Below are 17,781 nucleotides of genomic sequence, written 5' to 3' on the forward strand. Positions count from 1 at the left end.
GCAGGGTGTCCCAGATAAGGCAATCCTGCAGGGCTGGGGAAGAGATAAGAGCAAGATGAGCCTGGGGGCCTGCCTGCTGCTGCAATCCACCCACCCCTGGTTTATGTACCCCCTGGTCATCCCCCAAAACCACCTTCGGGGCTGGAATCCGCTGGGCAGGATGACAGTCTTCTCTCTGCCAACTCCAAGAGCATCATCAGGTACCACCCACCGGGGCTGGGCTTGGGGGCATTGGACAAGGAATAGGGCTTAGCTGTGCCCCCACCCTGTGCCTTGCTCCATACCGCATCCCTGTGCCTCCCTCCCATCCCCAAGGCTGAGGCTGTAGAGACCCCCACCCGATGGGGTAGTGAGCAGAGAACTGGCCTCTAGCTGCCAATGGGCAGAGCCTGGGGACAGTCCTGTGTGCGGGGGAGTGATGTGCCAGGTGGGACTGAGGGTGCGTGGGATGGGAAGGGGATGCCTTGGGAAGATGATGCTGCACTGCTGATGGCTCTGAGCTGGTAGCACCAAAACCCCTGTCACTGCGGGATGTGGGGAGGGGAGGGCAGCAGTGCAGCCCTGCCCTGTGATATCAGCCATCACTCTGGGCAATATCTCTGGGGGGCAGGAACAAAAAAACCACCTCAATAGGCATGGGCTCAGTGCTTCACAGCTGGAAGGCTTTGGGGACTGTTGAATGGAGGGCAGTGACAGAGCCCATTCCCGTAGCATCAGGGCACCTCTGTGTTTGTGGCTGATGCACCCTCATGGCCCGGTTCATGCTGTTGCTATCACTTTCGGGAACCTTTTGGTTGTGTGGCAGGCATCAAAACCCCATCACCGTGGGCTTGGTGCCAAGGGGGACACAGGCCTGGGAATGGCAGCAGACAAGGGCACAGCACACCCATGGGAAGGGTGCCATGGGGTGCCCTGTGCCGCAATAGTTCCTGGGGGACAATCGCACCATGAGGAACGGGGCTCTTCAGGTGCCACAAAGCCTTGGAGGGCCATGGGAACCTTGACTCCAGGCTGTTCCTGCCCTTATATGGTGAACATAGGCTGGGACAGGAGGGGACAAAGGTCCCCTGGGTGGTGGCACCCAGCACTTTGCCTCGGTGCACTCACCTGTGCCAGCTCTGCGGGGAAGGTGAGGGGCTGGGGTGGGGGCTGCAGGGTGGGCATGGGGGGCAGCGCATCCCACAGCCAGCACCGCTCCTGCCACCGTGGTGACCTAGGGATGGGGCTTGGGGGCTGCGCTGGGGGGATGCAGGGTGGGAGGGGGGGATGTGGGTGCTGTCAGGGACAGCACAGTGGGACCAGGTTGAGGTTTGCAGGGCTGGTGGAGCAGAGGCCCCTCTGCTGGGCACTGCTGGCTCTCCCTGCCCGAGCACTGCCATGGGAGACACGGCTGAAGGCAACCTTGGCAGCACCGGAGCTGAGCCCTGGCGTTCTCAGCACCTCTGTGGGGCTGGGACATGCCCTTCTGGTGGGCATGGATCTGGCACTGGTTTTGGGAGTTGAGGGACTGGAGCGGGCAGGGTGTGCTTGCACATATGTGTGTGTGTGTGTGCAGGTGGCCATGTGATGCCGTGCCATTGCGTGCCAAGCCATGCTGGGACAGGGCTGAGCAGGGCCAGGGGAAGAGCAGAACGTACCTGCAGGGGTGTCAATCAGTGGGGGAGCCCTGCCCCGGCACAGGGCACCAGGGTGCTCAGGGGACCCTGCTCCTCCCCACTTCAGACCCCGTCATGGAGCACGACAGCCGCCATCCACTGCAGTGCTGAGGGAACAAGAGACCTGCTTGTCAGCGGGGCACTGGAGGGGTCCCTTACTCCATGCAGCTCTGGATGGCGGTTTATGGCCCAGCCGCTGCAGACGGGGCAGGGCAGCAGGTGGCATGGCAGGCTGGCTCCATCCCAGCTCTTAATGACACTGCTTGTCATTAACGAGGGTGTTGCCAACGCCCCAGCAGGTCCCCTTGCCTGCAGCACCATGGTGGAGCTCAGCAGCAGAGTCAGCAGGACGCTCAACAAGACGACGGCAGGCATCCAGATATGGCGAATCGAGGTAGGGATGGGAGCACCCATCACTGGTGTTTGGAGGGGGTGAGGAAGGGAAGATCCTTGTTTTGTGTGCTCAGTGCCTCAGCCTGGGGTCTCAGTGCCAGGTTAAACCCACCCAGGTTTGGGGCTGGGGTGCAGCAGGGTGTGCAGGGCAGGGGGGGTGTCCGCAGCTGGGCTGACATCTCCTTTCCTTCTGCAGAGTATGGAGATGGTGCCAGTGCCCACCAAAAGCTACGGCAACTTCTACGAGGGGGATTGCTATGTCCTGCTGTCGGTAGGGCAGCCCCGGGGGACTGGGGGGGATGCTGGGGTGCAGGGAGGGGTGTCCCTGGCCAGGGGAGCCTGGGGACATGGGGGCTCTTCTAGCGGGGACTGGTGTCCTGCAGACACGCAAGAGCGGGAGCAGCTTCAGCTACGACATCCACTACTGGCTGGGCAAGGAGTCAAGCCAGGATGAGCAGGGTGCGGCCGCCATCTACACCACCCAGATGGACGATCACCTGGGCACGGTGGCCGTGCAGCACCGGGAGGTCCAGGGCCACGAGAGCGAGACCTTCCGAGCCTACTTCAAACAGGGACTCATGTACGTTGGTCACCTCCATGGACCTGCTCCCACAGCCGGTGGTGGTGGGAAGGGGTCCTCTGCATGCCCCCCATGGGGACATCCCCAGTGAGGATGGGGACAGCCCTGTCCCAGTGCGGTGGGGGAGGCAGGAGGAGGATCTGGAGCTGGTCTTGCTTCATTCATCACACTTGTGGGTGGGTGGGGGGTCCCCGGACACCTCCCTGTGCACAGAGGTGGGACGGGAACCCCACTGGATGAAGAAGGGGGGCCCAGGGCTGACGCCGTGTCCATCCCCTCCAGCTATAAGAAGGGTGGCGTGGCCTCAGGAATGAAGCACGTGGAGACAAACACCTACAACATCCAGCGCCTGCTGCATGTGAAGGGCAAGAAGAACGTGGTGGCAGGAGAGGTGAGTTACAGTATGGGGGGATGCTCAGCCATGGGGAGACACTGTTTGCGGTCAGGTTCAGTCCAGGGCCTCCCCAGACACAGCAGGGGACAGAATGGGTCTGTGGCCACACCGCCTTGCCTCAGGAGCATCTTCACCCCCAAAAGCCACTCTTGAATTAGGAACTACAGGCTGGAGGCATCAGCACTGAGCCAGGGCAGGTGTGGGCTGTGGAGCCAGGGTGAGCCTGCTGCTTAATACCCCCCCTTCAAATCCCTTCCCACGGCAGGTGGAAATGAGCTGGAAGAGCTTCAACCGGGGGGACGTGTTCCTGCTGGACCTGGGGCAGCTCATCATCCAGTGGAACGGTCCCGAGAGCAACCGGAACGAGCGGCTGAAGGTGCGGATGGGGGGCCCAGGGCTCCTCCTGGAGCACAGAGGAGGAAGCCACCCCCCTGCCCAGTGCGGGCTGACACTCCCTCCCCTGGGAGCAGGCGATGACCCTGGCCAAGGACATCCGTGACCGGGAGCGTGGCGGCCGTGCCAAGGTGGGAATAGTGGATGGGGAAGACGAGGGCTCCTCACCGGGGCTCATGCAGGTGCTCATGCATGTGCTGGGTGAGAAGAGGGACATCAAGGCGGCCATCCCTGATGACAAAGTGGACCAGAAGCTCAAGTCCTCCCTCAAGCTGTACCAGTGAGTTGCTGGGTGTTGGTCACCCATGAGGGCATCTTGCAGGGTGCCAGAGGGACCCAGCACCCATCTCTGCTGTATCACACAGCTCCTGTGCCCATGAACACCTAGATAGAGGGGTCAAGGCCAATAACAGGGGGGGTACAGATTCTCTGGATGCTGTTGGAGCAAGGGGAGCCCCTGGTGCCAACAGGGATGGTACCTGACTGGGAGACACTCGTGCATGCATGACCTTTGGATGCGATGGCAACATCCCTGGGTGGCCCCGTCACATCTGACACCGCCGTTGTCCCTCCTCATGGCAATGAGTGAGCTACAGGCAGGGCAGGAAGCAAGCCAGGTTGCCCCCATGGCAGAGCAAGAAGGAGGGGATGGGGACACTGCCACCATGAGGTGGGGAGGAGGTTTTCCAGCCCCGTTTCTAACCCCTCCTCCTCTCTCATTCACCTGCCAGTGTCTCCAATGCCAGTGGGAACCTGGTGATACAGGAGGTGGCGGTTCGACCCCTGACTCAAGACATGCTGCTGCATGAGGTGTGTCACCAGTTCCATGCTTAGGGGGGCCCAATTTCCTTGACAGCGTCAACCCTTCAAAAGCCACTTTGGTGGGATTTGCCCCAAAACTCTGAATTTGTGCTGTTGTGTCCCCTCCAAGGACTGCTACATCCTTGATCAAGGAGGTCTCAAGATCTTTGTGTGGAAGGGCAAGAACGCCAACAAGGAGGAGAAGCAGCAGGCGATGAGCAGGGCACTGGTGGGTGCCGTGTCTGGGACTGGTTATGGGATAGCCAGGGTGCTCCCCAGGGTGCCGGGCACTCCATGCTCACACTCAGGGTCTGAATCTCCCCAGGGCTTCATCAAAGCCAAGAACTACCCAGCCAGCACCAGTGTGGAGACGGAAAATGATGGATCCGAGTCAGCCATCTTCAGGCAGCTCTTCCAGAAGTGGACTGTCCCCAATCAGACCAGTGGGCTGGGGAAGACTCACACTGCAGGCAAAGTGGGTGAGTGTCCCCTTTTGAAGCTGTAAGTCTTCTTGGATTGGGGAGGGGGGGGCTATGGGGACCCCGTGGCTGGTGGTGTATGGCTCATCCCTCCCACCTTCCCCACAGCCAAGGTGGAGCAGGTGAAGTTTGACGCTACCACGCTGCACGCCAAGCCCCAGATGGCTGCCCAGCAGAAGATGGTGGATGATGGAACCGGGGAGGTGGAGGTAGGGTGGCCAGGGCAGGATGTGGGACCCTCTCAGGGCACTCCCTGGGCTGCACTGGGGGATGCTGTGGGGCCCAGAGGCTGCAGGGCAGGGAGATGCACCAGCATCCGTGTCCCTTTCCCACCAGGTCTGGCGTGTGGAGAACCAGGAGCTGGTGCCCGTGGAGAAGAGGTGGCTGGGCCATTTCTATGGTGGGGACTGCTACCTGATTCTCTACACTTACTTTGTGGGCCCCAAGGTGAACCGCATCATCTACATCTGGCAGGTGAGACCTGCGTGTCACTGATCCATGGTGAGGGACAGGGGCACCTCCCCGGACTGTTGATGTGCTCTACACATGGTTCCATGGGACTGGTGCGAGAGTTCCCTGTTCCCAAGAGGGAAAAGGGGGCTGAGTCCCGCTCTGCCCTGCCCAGGGCCGCCATGCCAGCACAGACGAGCTGGCCGCCTCTGCCTACCAAGCCGTCATCCTGGACCAGAAGTACAACAACGAGCCCGTGCAGGTCCGCGTCACCATGGGCAAGGAGCCGGCCCACCTGATGGCCATCTTCAAGGGCAAGATGGTGGTGTATGCGGTGAGCAGGGGTGCCGGGGTGGGGAGTGGGGACCTGCTGGCGCCGGTGGTGACCTCCTCTTCCTCACCAGGGTGGCACCTCGCGGTCGGGCAGCACGGAGCCCACTCCCTCCACCCGCCTCTTCCATGTGCACGGCACCAACGAGTTCAACACCAAGGCCTTCGAGGTGCCCGCCCGCGCCTCCTCCCTCAACTCCAATGATGTCTTTGTGCTCAAGACCCCCGGCTGCTGCTACCTCTGGTATGGGAAGGTGGGTACAGCGGGGCACTGCGGGGGTGCTGGCACCCCCATGGGACACGTCTCTACCTCTTCTCCCTGCGCTGGGGCTGGTGACGGAGCGGCTGTGCTTGCTTGGCAGGGCTGCAGCGGGGACGAGCGTGAGATGGGCAAGACAGTGGCTGACATCATCTCCAAGACAGAGAAGCTGGTGACCGCAGAGGGACAGGAGCCACCCGAGTTCTGGCTGGCCCTGGGGGGCAAGTCCCAGTATGCCAACAGCAAGAGGTACGGGTCCCTTGTCCCTACACACCCTTGGGGATGGGATGGTCCACCGGTTCCCAAGTGGGGTGAGCCCCTTTCCTCCCACCACTACCACAATGCCCCCCACCAGGCTGCAGGAAGAGAACCCCTCCGTGGCCCCCCGCCTCTTTGAGTGCTCCAACAAGACAGGCACCTTCTTGGCCACGGAGATTGTAGACTTCACCCAGGATGACCTGGAGGAGAACGATGTTTATGTGCTGGACACCTGGGATCAGGTGAGCCTGGGGTCATGGCGTGGGGGGCAGCTTTGATCCCAGTGTCCTCAGGGTGGGTGTAGGACCTGCAGTAGCCGGAGATGGTCGGATGGGAGGCTGAAACCCACCATGTCCCTGGCCAGCCCTTGCTGGTAAGGGAAATCGCTTTCCATCCCTTCACTCCAGGCTTATCTGAGATAGACTCCCGGTGCCCTTCCCTGCGGACAGATCCCATGTACCCCCAGCCACGGGTTGGGCATGGCCCCAGAGGTCCCTGTCTCATCCCAGTGACAGACACGGTGTCCTCATTCCAGGTTTTCTTCTGGATTGGGAAAGGCGCCAACGAGTCAGAGAAGGAGGCAGCGGCAGTGATGGTGCAGGAGTACCTGCGGAGCCACCCCAGCGGGCGCGACCTCGACACCCCCATCATTGTGGTGAAGCAGGGCTACGAGCCCCCCACCTTCACTGGCTGGTTCCTGGCCTGGGACCCTCTCAACTGGGCTGTGAGTCATGGAGGGGGGGCCTTTGCAGATGTGCCCAGATGTGGGTCTGGCTGCAGCTGGCACTGGCAGGGTGCACACAGCAGCTTGCCTGGTCCTTGCCCAGCGACTGAGCACTTTTGTCACCTTCCAGGATAAGAAATCCTACGAGGAGCTGAAAGCCGAGCTGGGGGACGAGAGCAGCCTCGGGCAGCTCACCTCAGTAAGTGGCACAGGGAGCGGGGTGGGAAGGGGCGCAGAATGCTCCTCCGTCCCCTTGCCGGGTGACACAGAGAGCTGCAAGGACACGTCCGTGGATGAGAGGACACGTCACCAAGCTGGTGCCTCTGTCCTGGGGCCGCCCTGATGCGCCCCTTTCCCCCGACCCAGGCGCTCACATCCAGGCAAGAGGTCTTCACCGCCACCACCCCCCTGCTCCCCGAAAAGCTGGAGATCTTCCCCCTGGATGTGCTGGTGAGCACCGCAGCCGAGGACCTGCCACGGGGTGTGGATCCCAGCAGGAAGGAGGTGAGAGGAGGCTGGGGCTGCTGGGGGAGAGGAGAAGGGGGGGAGCCCCCAGCCTCAGCTCAGCCTCCTCTCTCCCCCCCCAGTGCCACCTCTCCGATCAGGATTTCCAGGCTGTTTTCGGCATGAGCCGCTCCGCCTTCAGCAGCCTGCCCTTGTGGAAACAACAGACGCTCAAGAAGGACAAAGGACTCTTCTAGGGCAGAGCCTGGGCACAGGGACAGCCCCGGCTTGTTGTTTCTATCAAATAAAATGGATTATGGCAAGCAGGGCTGTGTGTACTCCTGGGCTCAGCCCAGCGGCAGGGCTTACTGGGCAAAGCGGTGGCACTTGTGGGCACACAGGGCTTAACCAGGCACCGAGGCAGCACAGGGACTCCTGTTCCCTGGGTCCTTCCTTTGCCCCCCTGCTCTTTGATGAGACCCGCAAGCTGCCCACAGCCCAGGTCCCCATCACGGGAGTCAGGGCTGCCCCACGCCACCCCAGTGGCACCTCGGGGGTAAAGGTCTGGCACAGAGCTGGAGCCCCTCCCTGTGCTGTCACGTGAACCTCAGTAAATAAGGGCTGGATCAAAGGTAAGAGCAACAGGCGACAGGCTGATGGCATGGAGTGTGTGTAGGGACAGACAGCAGGAAGCACCTGTGTGTCCTTGCCCTGGGAGGGAAGGAGAGCATCTCCCTCCTTCTTAGGCTCCACAGCAAGCCATAGAGGAACTGGTGGGTCTCACCCCAGGGCCATATTCCTGGTGCATGGGAAGGTGCTGAACACACACAGGTGATGTTCTGGGACACGTGAGCAAAGCCCCAATTCCAAACAGGGAGCAGACATGCCCATTGTCTGTGGTATGGAAGAGGCAGCATGGAAAAAAGATCTCAAACCAAGAGAGGGTTAATAAAGATGTGTTTATTTCACAAAAATCTATCTACACATCATTTAAAAAGGGGGCAGGGGCGGCAACCCAAGAGCAAAAACTGTAAAGAATAGAGAGGAACAGGTCTGCTAAAACACAGAGAAAAGCGCTGCTCCACATCAACAGTGTAAAGAACCAGAAAGTCGGGGTGCAGGCAGGAACCGGCAGCAGCCACCCCAGGGCAGGCAAGGCTGGAGTCAGCTGCCAGGGGTCCTGCACCCCCTTTTTCTCTCTTTGGCAGGTGCTTACAGGGATAATTGCTTCATTAAAAGGAAAACAAAGCAGATGAGTTATGCCCAGCCCTGCCCACCCTCCCTGGGGCACAGCGATCCCCACATGTGGAGTGACTGCAGCAACAACCGCTGGGCTGGCCCTCAGCCCTTCCTGGGGATGCAGGACAGGAAGGAAGATGCACAGGCGATGGTTATCTGTGCTGCAGCGAATGGGAGGCAGTACTGTACAGCCCCACTCCTCCTGCTCCTTGCATTGGTGTCAGGCTGCTGCCCCGGCTGGGAAGCCAGTCCTTGCTTTGTAAAGGCTCTTTGTGCAGCCCTGCTGGCCAGGGCTCTGCTGGGACCCCCATGAGCTCCAGTTCATTGACAAGAATGGAGTAGGGGAGTAAATCAAGAACAAATTAACCAGAGGCAAACAACGAAGGGGCAAGAGAAATGGCGAGATGGGAGTTCCTTGCATTCATATGCTGAATCACACTTGGACTGAACTAGGCTGATTCAGGAGCGGGTAAATGTTCAACCACAACCCTGTACATGTGGGGAAGAGCCTACAAGTGTTAACAGACTGCAACTGAACTTCTTCACCTACCTAAACCCCAGGATGGGCGTCACACATAGGAGGGATGGTGACCTTATTGAACCTGCTGCTACAAGCATAAGGGGTGGGAACATCTCAGGTGTTGGGCAGCGCATCCCTTGAGGATCACACACCTGCCTGCCTCTCCACTGCTCTTGGACACAGAGAAAGCTGGCTTCTGCAAGGGGGGGGCTCCATGGACCCTCCTGCCAGGGTGAAGGTGCAACTGAGCTGCTGCATGCCAAACAAAAAAGCTTAAGTTACTAGGTGTCTGCAAACTCTTAAGGGCTAGAATAATAAGCAAGAACTTTCCACAAAACAAAGGACACAGGTTTCAAGCATCAGCTTTCACACCCTGACCCAACCAAAACCTGGGTTTAAACAAAAGTTACTGCACTGAAAAGTCAGGCAACGTTTGCTTTTATTATAAATTAACGGGAGTGCAGCACCTTGCAAAAACAACCTTGTCACCCAAAAAAAAGCAGAGCTGGCTTCTGCCACTACAGGAATACTGGTTATTTACAGCACTAGCAGAGGATGCGCTTGGGGAAAACAGGTTTGCCCTCTGGCGGGAGCAGTCCGTCACATCCGCAGGGGCAATCAGTTCAAAGGACAGCTCCCACATCTCTGCCTCTTCCCACAGCCCACAGTTCTACCCAAATCAGTATCCACAATAGAAAAGTATAATGCTTTATAATAAATTAATAACATACACACCCACCCGGGCTGCATCTTGCAAGATAAACACTCTGTCATGGTTACAACCAAATGTTGGCTCCTAGCTTGGACACCAGGAAGACGTCACCCTGACCAGGTCCCTGGGCTCATCCGACGTGGGGACCGCAAGGTCAGTCACAGTCTTCTCAACACACTGGGGTCCCCAGAAGCCCTTGGTTTAGGGAGGACTACTGATGGCTGTAGGTCCCTGCTGCGCACAGGGGTGAGAAGAGGCCACTAAGGTAGCACCCCCCTGCCAGGAAGTGTGGAAGTGCCCATGAAAGGTGCCTGATGTCTCCTAAATTGATGGTTTTGTCTGCTTTGCTTCAGCTGGTTTATTCCTGAGAAACTCCTAAGGATAGTTTAAGAAACCCAGAAATTATCTCAATAGCAAAAAAAGTGTTTGGTTTTGTTTCCTTTTTTAAAAAAAAAAACCAACCAAAAAACAACAGAAGTCTTACACCTCTAAAACTCATGCTGCAAAAATATCAGAACTAGAGGCCAAACCAAGAGCAACTACTCTGCTTAACAGCAACAACATCTCTGAAATGAGTAAATGCCAGCAAAAGGAAACTGCCCCTGCTAAATCAGTGCCAAGGTGCTGAAAAACTGAAGTCACTTGGCTTCCCCCTTCCCTGCTGAAACAAGATGTCAAAGGAGCTTCATGTCTCAAAATCCAACAAAACACAACACTTCTTCATAACCATGTTAACGCTTTCTGAAAGCTTTCCACCTGCTTTAGTTTCACAGTTTGAGCCCTCTGTGCTCCTCAGAAAGGAGAACAGAGGCATAGCTGCAGTAAAACCCCTCTTACCTTCTCTTCTTGGGATACAAGACCAAGGCAAGACCATGGTTCAGACAAGAGCAATTCAAGTGCCAAGTGCTACCCTGCAGACCCTTTCCCCACCACTCCTGTTTCACAATGCCCCAGGCCTGCACAGAAAAGGTAAGGCTAGAACACTCTTTCACTCCGAGAAGATGCAAAGTGGCTGTTGCTCACCTCCTGCTGCTATTCTTAGTCTGCTCCAGGTGTTCACCTACCCCCAGAGTTACACTGGAGTAGCCTCAAACAGGGTCACTTCAGTGCTAAATACTGCACACCCAAAGAAGAGACCTCTCCAATACAAAACAACCACCTCAGGAAGAAAATCAAATAGTAGAACTTGTAAAACAAAGGAAATCACATCTATAATCTCACATCTAAATGAAGATGACAGTGAATGGTGTAAAAAAAACCAAACCCAACAGAGCTGCCACAACGTATGCAATACATTCCACAGCACCGACAGTTTGTTTCCTGGAAGCACAGGTAAACAGTGGAGCACTTCCAAACCCATCAGCTTGAGTGATTCCAAAGACGAGTGGCGAGAGCGTACCCAGTGATCTGGGTTTCCAGTGAATATTACTAACACAACACACGCCAGGTTACCAAATCTATTGCTTAAATTGCTCTCGGATTAAAAAAAACCCAATAAAAACAAAACCAGAAAAGCCAAGTGATATGTAAATCTTCACCACTCACTTCTCACGAGTGAATGGGCTTTTAAGGTCGAGTCTCTTTTTGCACTATTTGTTTTAAACCAGTTTATGAGCAGCTGTAGTCTTGTGGCTTGATGCAACTCTTTAAGGCTCCATGCTGACAAAATTATCTGAGGAACAATAAAAACTTCACCACAGGAGGAGTGCTCTGGGATGTCGAGGTTTAAACGCGTGGTTCAGGCCCAGGACTTGCACAGATGGTTCAGCAAAGCGAGCGTCCCATATTTCTACCTTTTGCCTCTTGTTTTGGCCCTGAGCTGTTTGTTAACTCCTGCGTGGCTGGCACAAGTTCAGAACCTCCCTTGTTCCTCAGGAGGAACAAGGTGTTTTACTCTTCACAGAGGCTGACGAACTGATCTTCCTACTTCCATGCTAAGTGGCTGTGCATTTTTCTCTGTTTCTAGCAACTCATCAAAGATATCCCTAGAACAGAGGGGAAAGACCAGTAGTGAAACTTAAGTACAACAACAGATTGCTACATAAGACAGCCCTGAGGAAATCAGCCACTGGATTTAATCCACAACCTCAAGCTCATGGATCCTGGCAGAGAAAGGTGTTTTATCTGGCACCTCAAAGCCAGGCTCCTTTAATCCCACAGCACTTCTTTTTAACTTTTTAATTTCTTACAGTGAATAAGGTCAGTAGTAAGCCTCAGAGAACAGTAACAATAGTCAAAATAACTCCTGGCTGGTAAAAGGTTCAGAAGCAACACAGGACACAGCCTGCAGATGAAGTAGTATCCTTTATTAAAGCAAGCAATAAAGACAGGTGAAGCAGACAATCTCAGGAATAGAACCCCTTCTTCAGTTTCATGCGCCTGAAAAGGTACCAATTCTACCTACAAACCTCATCTTACCTGTGTCCTGAGATGACACTGGCTGCAACCACACAACCACCAGGAACAGAGACAGGGCTTTTACAAATATCACAGTGCTTAAGGAAAAAACCCAAGCTCCATTATGATTCCTGGTGCAATGAATGCATAGCTGAGACAATGAATCCCCTTCTTAAAATACAATTTAATGCATCTTGTTAAAACCCTATGTAATAGTGACATACAATTCCACTTCTCTGTACTCGGAGCACTTGAATTTTGTCATTTCGTGCATATAATTCTATGATTTCTTCTGACAAATACATGGAGGCACTTTTCATCCCAGCACAATGAGGAGGAAGAATAGAAGCCCACTTCCTCTTCTTCCAGCACCAGAATTCCCCAAGACACCTACCTGTGCATGTAGAAGAAGATGTAGCCACTTCGGTCTCTGTCACACTGAACGGTGGCCTCTAGTGTTCTAGACACTTCCAGGTCATTGTAGGTGAACCAGGACTGCTTCTTGATATCATAGACATCACTGATATAATGACCTTTAAAACAGAGAATGCACCTTTCTTTTCATGCTGCAGTTCAACCAATAAGCTGGTTAGCTGGATACTCTGGTCCAGCAACCTACATCAGATTTAAATGCTAAAGACCCTCAAGATCCTGGTCCCTCCATTCTTCCTGGGCAATAAGCTGGTAACAAGCACAAGCAACTCCACAAACCCTGTAAGCAGTACACCATACATATGCTGCAGTGAGGGACCATGACATCCTCAACCTGCTCCCCACCAGCAAACCATGACAGAAGACTTGCGTTGCTGCTGGAACTCTTCTCTGCAAGTAACTGTGGTATGGTAATGCTGTATTATAGATTTTTTAAGCTACGTAGCTGATGAAGAATAAAACACAGCATCTTTTACCTGAAGATGATGTGCTTCCGATGTGGCTCACAATGCTTATGAGACGGTACGAGTGAGGAAGCTCTCCTGTCTAAAAGAAAATAGTCCAATTAAAGCTTTTGGGCATTCACTCTTGTCCTACACAGCTTATGGACAAGACTATTTGTATCTGAGATACCAGCTTTGGCTATTGCATCCAAAGCTACAACTCAACCGAAGATTACGGAAACAGACACCCTGGTTCAAACCAAACAAGGAGTCTTTCCAGAAGTGGGAAGAAGCCTCCCATCTTATTTAACCTTTCAGCAAGCCAATGAACATGCAAGGGAGCCCCTGTGACCCCAGAACAGATGCTGACATGAGGTCTGCACTGTAAAGTTTTCTAAACAACCACTTCCTGAGCGACTTCCACTGATGTCAGAATTCATTCACCAAATAAACACAGAAAGGCAAAAAGGGAACACTTCTGATGTATCAAAGAAATACCCTTGATAATGGCACACAGATTCAACAGCTAATACAGGATATCTTTAAGGTCCCTTCCAACCCAAACCGTTCTATGATTCTGTGTAGCCCAGATTCTCTCATCCTGCACCTGTAATGTCAGCAGACAACACCCCTTCTGCATGCAGGAAACATGCTTGCTCTGTTCACTGCCAATAAAACTAAATGACAGTAATTGGCTTTTGGCAATATTTAATGCTCTCTGACCAGGAAACATTATTGATATGATTCACTGACAATACTCTTAAAGTATTAACTCTTGGTTTAAGGGTAAGGAGATCGGTAAAGAGCGGCAAGAAACTCTAATTACTTAACCTTTTCCATGCTACACAGTACTCCTTCCACCAAGGCAAGCAGGCAAGTTTCACAACAGTGCTGCGTGGAGTCTGAGCATGCCAGCTGCCAGAAGCACAGCCTAGGTTACAGTTAGGTTTCCTCTAATGGGAGTAAGACATTGCCACAGCTTCTCAGTTCTGGTGGTGCAGGATCTAGAAGCCCATGGCGTTGCAACTAAACTACTATGCTGGCTGAAATCCTCTCTGTAAGTAAAAATTTCAGGCCCACTGCTTTACATGCACTGAGACATTTCTGGTATAAAATTACTGTTTCCTTTTCACCATTATCCACATCTTAGAGAAACTCAGAGGGTCTCTGCAGCTGTTCTGTTTTGGTTTCTTAAAATTAAAAGAACATCACAGGAGAGACCCTTTCTAGACTCTACACCTGCTCTGTAGAACTAGCTCCAACACTAAACTGATAAGAAAGAAGGGGTGTATGTCTCAGTTAGCTTTTGAAATCATAGATCACACCTCAGCGTTTCTTTTCAGCTCTTCTGCTTCAGCTTCTGAATACTCCATGTCAAGAACATCTTCATTCCCAGAGTCTTCATCAGAACCAACACTGTCCAGGAGAGAGCTGTTGAACTCTAGATAGCATGGAACAATGATACTGCATGAGAAGCCATAGCATGCACAGGAATTCACAACAGGTCAGGGTATATCTAATCACATAAACAAAATGCTAATGCTTCAAGCTTCCTTTCCAAGGAAAGTAGGGGATACTGGAATTTCCAACTAAAAACTTTCTCTCCCTTCCCCAATTTGTCAGAGCAATAGTTAAGAAAAGTATCTCAGACTACAGAACTCATTTTAGCATCCTCTCCCTCATACTTTTACAAAAGGGCACTATGGCAATGACAGCTGGGTGATAAAAGAGCACTTAACCACCCAGTTCACTCCAGAGCACCAGTCGTCTGCAGCCAGAACCGATATTAAAGGCAGTACAGTCTGGTCAGTGCACTGTAAGTTTCTGCAACAAGCAGCTATGAATTACAGTTTTAACTATAAGTTGCAATAACAAAGTGCATTTTCCAATTTAAACTGGCATAAAAATGCTACTGCTGGCAGCAAGCATCTCTTCTTTGTTTTTCAATGGTAAGAAGGCTGCTCACCACAGGAACTTCCAGTTTGCTTGGCTGAGCAAAATGCAGGCAGCTTTCTGTAAAGAGCCGGAAGGCACCAGTGCTCCCTGTACATGCTGTTCCAAACTTCCTGAGATTCTGCATCTACCCCACTAATTTAAGACCTGGTACAGTGCTCATTAGAAGTAGCTACGCTTTCACCAGCTAAATGAAAGCTGAGGAGTCCTTGGAGGATGAGAAGTTGACATTAACAGGACACTGCTCAGGGTTTGGGATGTTTTCCCCTTTAAAAAGACTGTCAGGCTGGTTATGATGGAGATGTTTTGCCAAAGAGATTCCCACACTGCTTTCCCTGTTAAGTCATCAGACGCTGGATTAGTATAATCTTCTCAGGAAGTTTATAGATGAATCCCTCTGGCTGAGAATATTTTACTGCTGGTTTCCACACTTCTTGGGGCTGTTGGCTCTGTAAGATAGACTGCAGCCAAGAAACGTAACCACTTTGGTAGGTCTCTGCATGAAGCACTTGCCACAGCTATTGCTAAACGCCACTGCACCAGCGGTCCCTGGATAACTAGTGGTTCTTTGATTGGAGCACCACTGGGAGCCTTCCTAAGACAAATACTAGCAGCTACAACTTTGAGATTGTAAGCGGAAACTTCAGCAACTGCTGCTGCTGTTGCCTTACAAATGAGACAGTAACAAGTAGGGGAGCACAAGGCAACTCTCATGTTTAAGTTAAGCAACTGCAAATCAGGAGGAGAAAGGATTTCTCGCCTTGAATTCTTCCTGGACACAAATCAAGGCGGACCTGAGAGGGACTGGGCGCTCAGTCTGCCAGAGCTCATCGGGGGACAGCACTCAAGACTGGGGGAAAGCTAAGGCAGCATTCAACTTACTTTGCTTCTCAGAAGAAGACACAGGTTGATCCAGTAATAACCAAATGTCTTTAAAGGTGCCTGAGCAACTGCAAGAACCTTAACACAAGAATTCATTACCCCTCCCTCTCTGGAGGGGAATTTTTTCTGTTGCTTTGCTCTGCTCTGCCAGATTGTATGAAATCACTTGCATGCCAGCCTCACACAAATGTTAAACAGTGCCTGAGGCTCACCACACTGCCTGGATTTGGAGAAGGCAGATAGTGTATTTTGGGTTTCTATTTTCATCCCCAACAGCTATACCTTGCAGTGAGGTCTGTCCCCCTCCCAGCCTGCTTCAGATACAGCACTCACTCGCTTTCCTGGGCAAGGCCAGTGCTTTGCTAATTAGCACTGCAATATCAATGCAAGTAAGAAATAATCCTTATGCTCTGACTAGAGCCATTAGCATGCTGGTTTTTGCTGGGAATGAAAAATTTCAAGGTCCATTTTGCTCTCTCTAGATCAATATTAAACATATAATACATTTATTGTATTACATTAGATATATTTAATATATTACTTATTTGTAATCTGTATCAATTATATATATTATAGATCTAATAAAAACTCAAGAAACTGAAATGTCATTTTTCCTGTTAAGTTTTTCCTGGCATTTGCTTTCACAATCAAGAGCAAGAGAAGCTAACCTGAGCAAAGCCAAACACAACAAAGCACACATCAAAAGAACATGAAATCTTAGCTGTCTTACAGACACTGAGGAGCTGCACTCATACACACAGATCTATTTGCCCTCAAAAGCAACATCATGGAGAAAGTTAAATAAGCTTCACCTTGTAGACTTAATTCCGTGGCTCGTTTAAGGTCATCATCCTCTTTTTGTTCTCGTGCCTCCTAATGGGAAGAGAACAAAACTCAGCTCATTGAGACACTTCACTGTTTAAAATTCTTGTGGTGCACTTTTTCCATTGAAACTGTGCTGTTCTGGTTTCTACAACAAACCTGACACTAAATTAAAGGTTCCGTGTGAAGGAATGTTTGCAACCAGCAAGAGTCCAATGTTCTTGTGCCACAGAACCTGGGACAAACCTTCATTAAGGCTCGTCAAAGCTCCTGAGGTTTGGTATGCAGCAGAGTGAGTCTCCAGTAACACCAAACGCTTTCCCTGGATCATTAATTTGAAAAGCATCCGAATGAATTTGCAACCCTTCACTAAGGAAAGCTGTCACCTACACACAAAGCTCCTCACACTTTGACAAAATTTAGACTACTTCTGGCCAAAGCTGGCTGAGGACAGAGTTGTTATATCCTGGCAGATTTCACTATTTTGAAGCCATCAGAAAGCAGAGGCAGTGGTTGTGTGTAACAGGTGTAATTTACAAAGGCAGGATGCAAAAATCCCCACCACTAAACAGCCAGGTATTAAAAATATTACCATGAACAAGTAGCAAAGAAACCTCAAGTCAACAAACTCTTCTAATCTTCGGGTAGCATCACACCCCTGTTCCTCCCACCACTCTTGGAAAGATCGGAGCTGCAACAAGCCAGTCAATAATATTTAATGAGCTGGCTCCTTAATTCAGGGTTTGAACGCTTTCAGTGCACCTGAACACAGAACCCTAACTATGTATTTCAAATGAAGATAACCACAGCTACCACATTTCCATGCCTGAATCATTAGAATAGCAGATTTTCGCTTCAGAACTGTAGCAGAACAACACTCAAAGGGCAGTTTTACATTATTAGCATGAGGCCTTTTATCTTACTATTTCTAAAGCATTTGGGAATCTTTGTTAAACTACTCAGCATTGCTGAATCAAAGCTACATCTGGCATGGAACACACCAACCAGCACCTCATAATGAGTAATGGGAGAGAAAAATCCGAGAGCCATGGAAACATTAGATCTCATAAGGAAAACTGTGACAGCTTTAGTATTAATAGAGAGCAAACAAGGGCACCTATTTAAAGAAAGACCTGGCTGAACACTTGCTTCACTCTCAGCAGCTTGGTTAAACTTGTGGAAATCAGTTAGAGGTCTTGAAATTTAAGTGGAATACAGATG

The 17,781-nt window shown here is 52.0% G+C and overlaps 2 protein-coding genes across 7 annotated transcripts in view; one reads left to right on the forward strand and one right to left on the reverse strand.

Moving 5' to 3' along the window:
* The first annotated feature begins 920 nt into the window (after positions 1-920).
* VIL1 (villin 1) lies at positions 921-7,932 on the forward strand. 2 transcript variants are annotated; one of them, XM_061370184.1, is made up of 20 exons: positions 921-1,129; positions 1,952-2,049; positions 2,245-2,319; positions 2,432-2,628; positions 2,911-3,019; positions 3,288-3,398; positions 3,493-3,695; positions 4,147-4,225; positions 4,347-4,445; positions 4,542-4,695; positions 4,804-4,904; positions 5,032-5,169; positions 5,321-5,479; positions 5,550-5,729; positions 5,838-5,983; positions 6,090-6,234; positions 6,528-6,716; positions 6,847-6,915; positions 7,083-7,220; positions 7,304-7,932. In XM_061370184.1, exons 2-20 carry the CDS (start codon positions 1,975-1,977, stop codon positions 7,415-7,417), a joined length of 2,481 nt encoding a protein of 826 aa, XP_061226168.1. In that variant the 5' UTR covers positions 921-1,129; positions 1,952-1,974; the 3' UTR covers positions 7,418-7,932. The 2 variants fall into 2 exon arrangements, with proteins under 2 accessions (XP_061226168.1, XP_061226167.1); XM_061370183.1 differs by having other exon boundaries at positions 1,955-2,049.
* Positions 7,933-11,460: 3,528 nt separating this feature from the next.
* USP37 (ubiquitin specific peptidase 37) overlaps positions 11,461-17,781 on the reverse strand; it is a 33,057-nt gene continuing 26,736 nt past the window's right edge. For 4 of the 5 annotated variants that reach the window (XM_061370187.1, XM_061370189.1, XM_061370188.1 and 1 more), the window contains 5 exons: positions 16,551-16,611; positions 14,229-14,344; positions 12,937-13,006; positions 12,423-12,561; positions 11,461-11,616 (listed from right to left, as the gene is read on the reverse strand). In XM_061370187.1, coding sequence (XP_061226171.1) covers positions 11,529-11,616; positions 12,423-12,561; positions 12,937-13,006; positions 14,229-14,344; positions 16,551-16,611 — 474 coding nt within the window. In that variant the 3' untranslated portion in view covers positions 11,461-11,528. Of the gene's footprint in view, positions 11,617-12,422; positions 12,562-12,936; positions 13,007-13,734; positions 13,959-14,228; positions 14,345-16,550; positions 16,612-17,781 lie in introns of those variants that run through there. The other variant, XR_009727986.1, reaches the window with a different exon arrangement.

The sequence above is a fragment of the Neopsephotus bourkii genome, unplaced genomic scaffold (assembly GCF_033783945.1).
Source record: "Neopsephotus bourkii isolate Nb327-2 ecotype Australia unplaced genomic scaffold, CSIRO-AGI_Nbou_v1 NB_1526, whole genome shotgun sequence".
Taxonomy (NCBI): Eukaryota; Metazoa; Chordata; class Aves; order Psittaciformes; family Psittacidae; genus Neopsephotus; species Neopsephotus bourkii.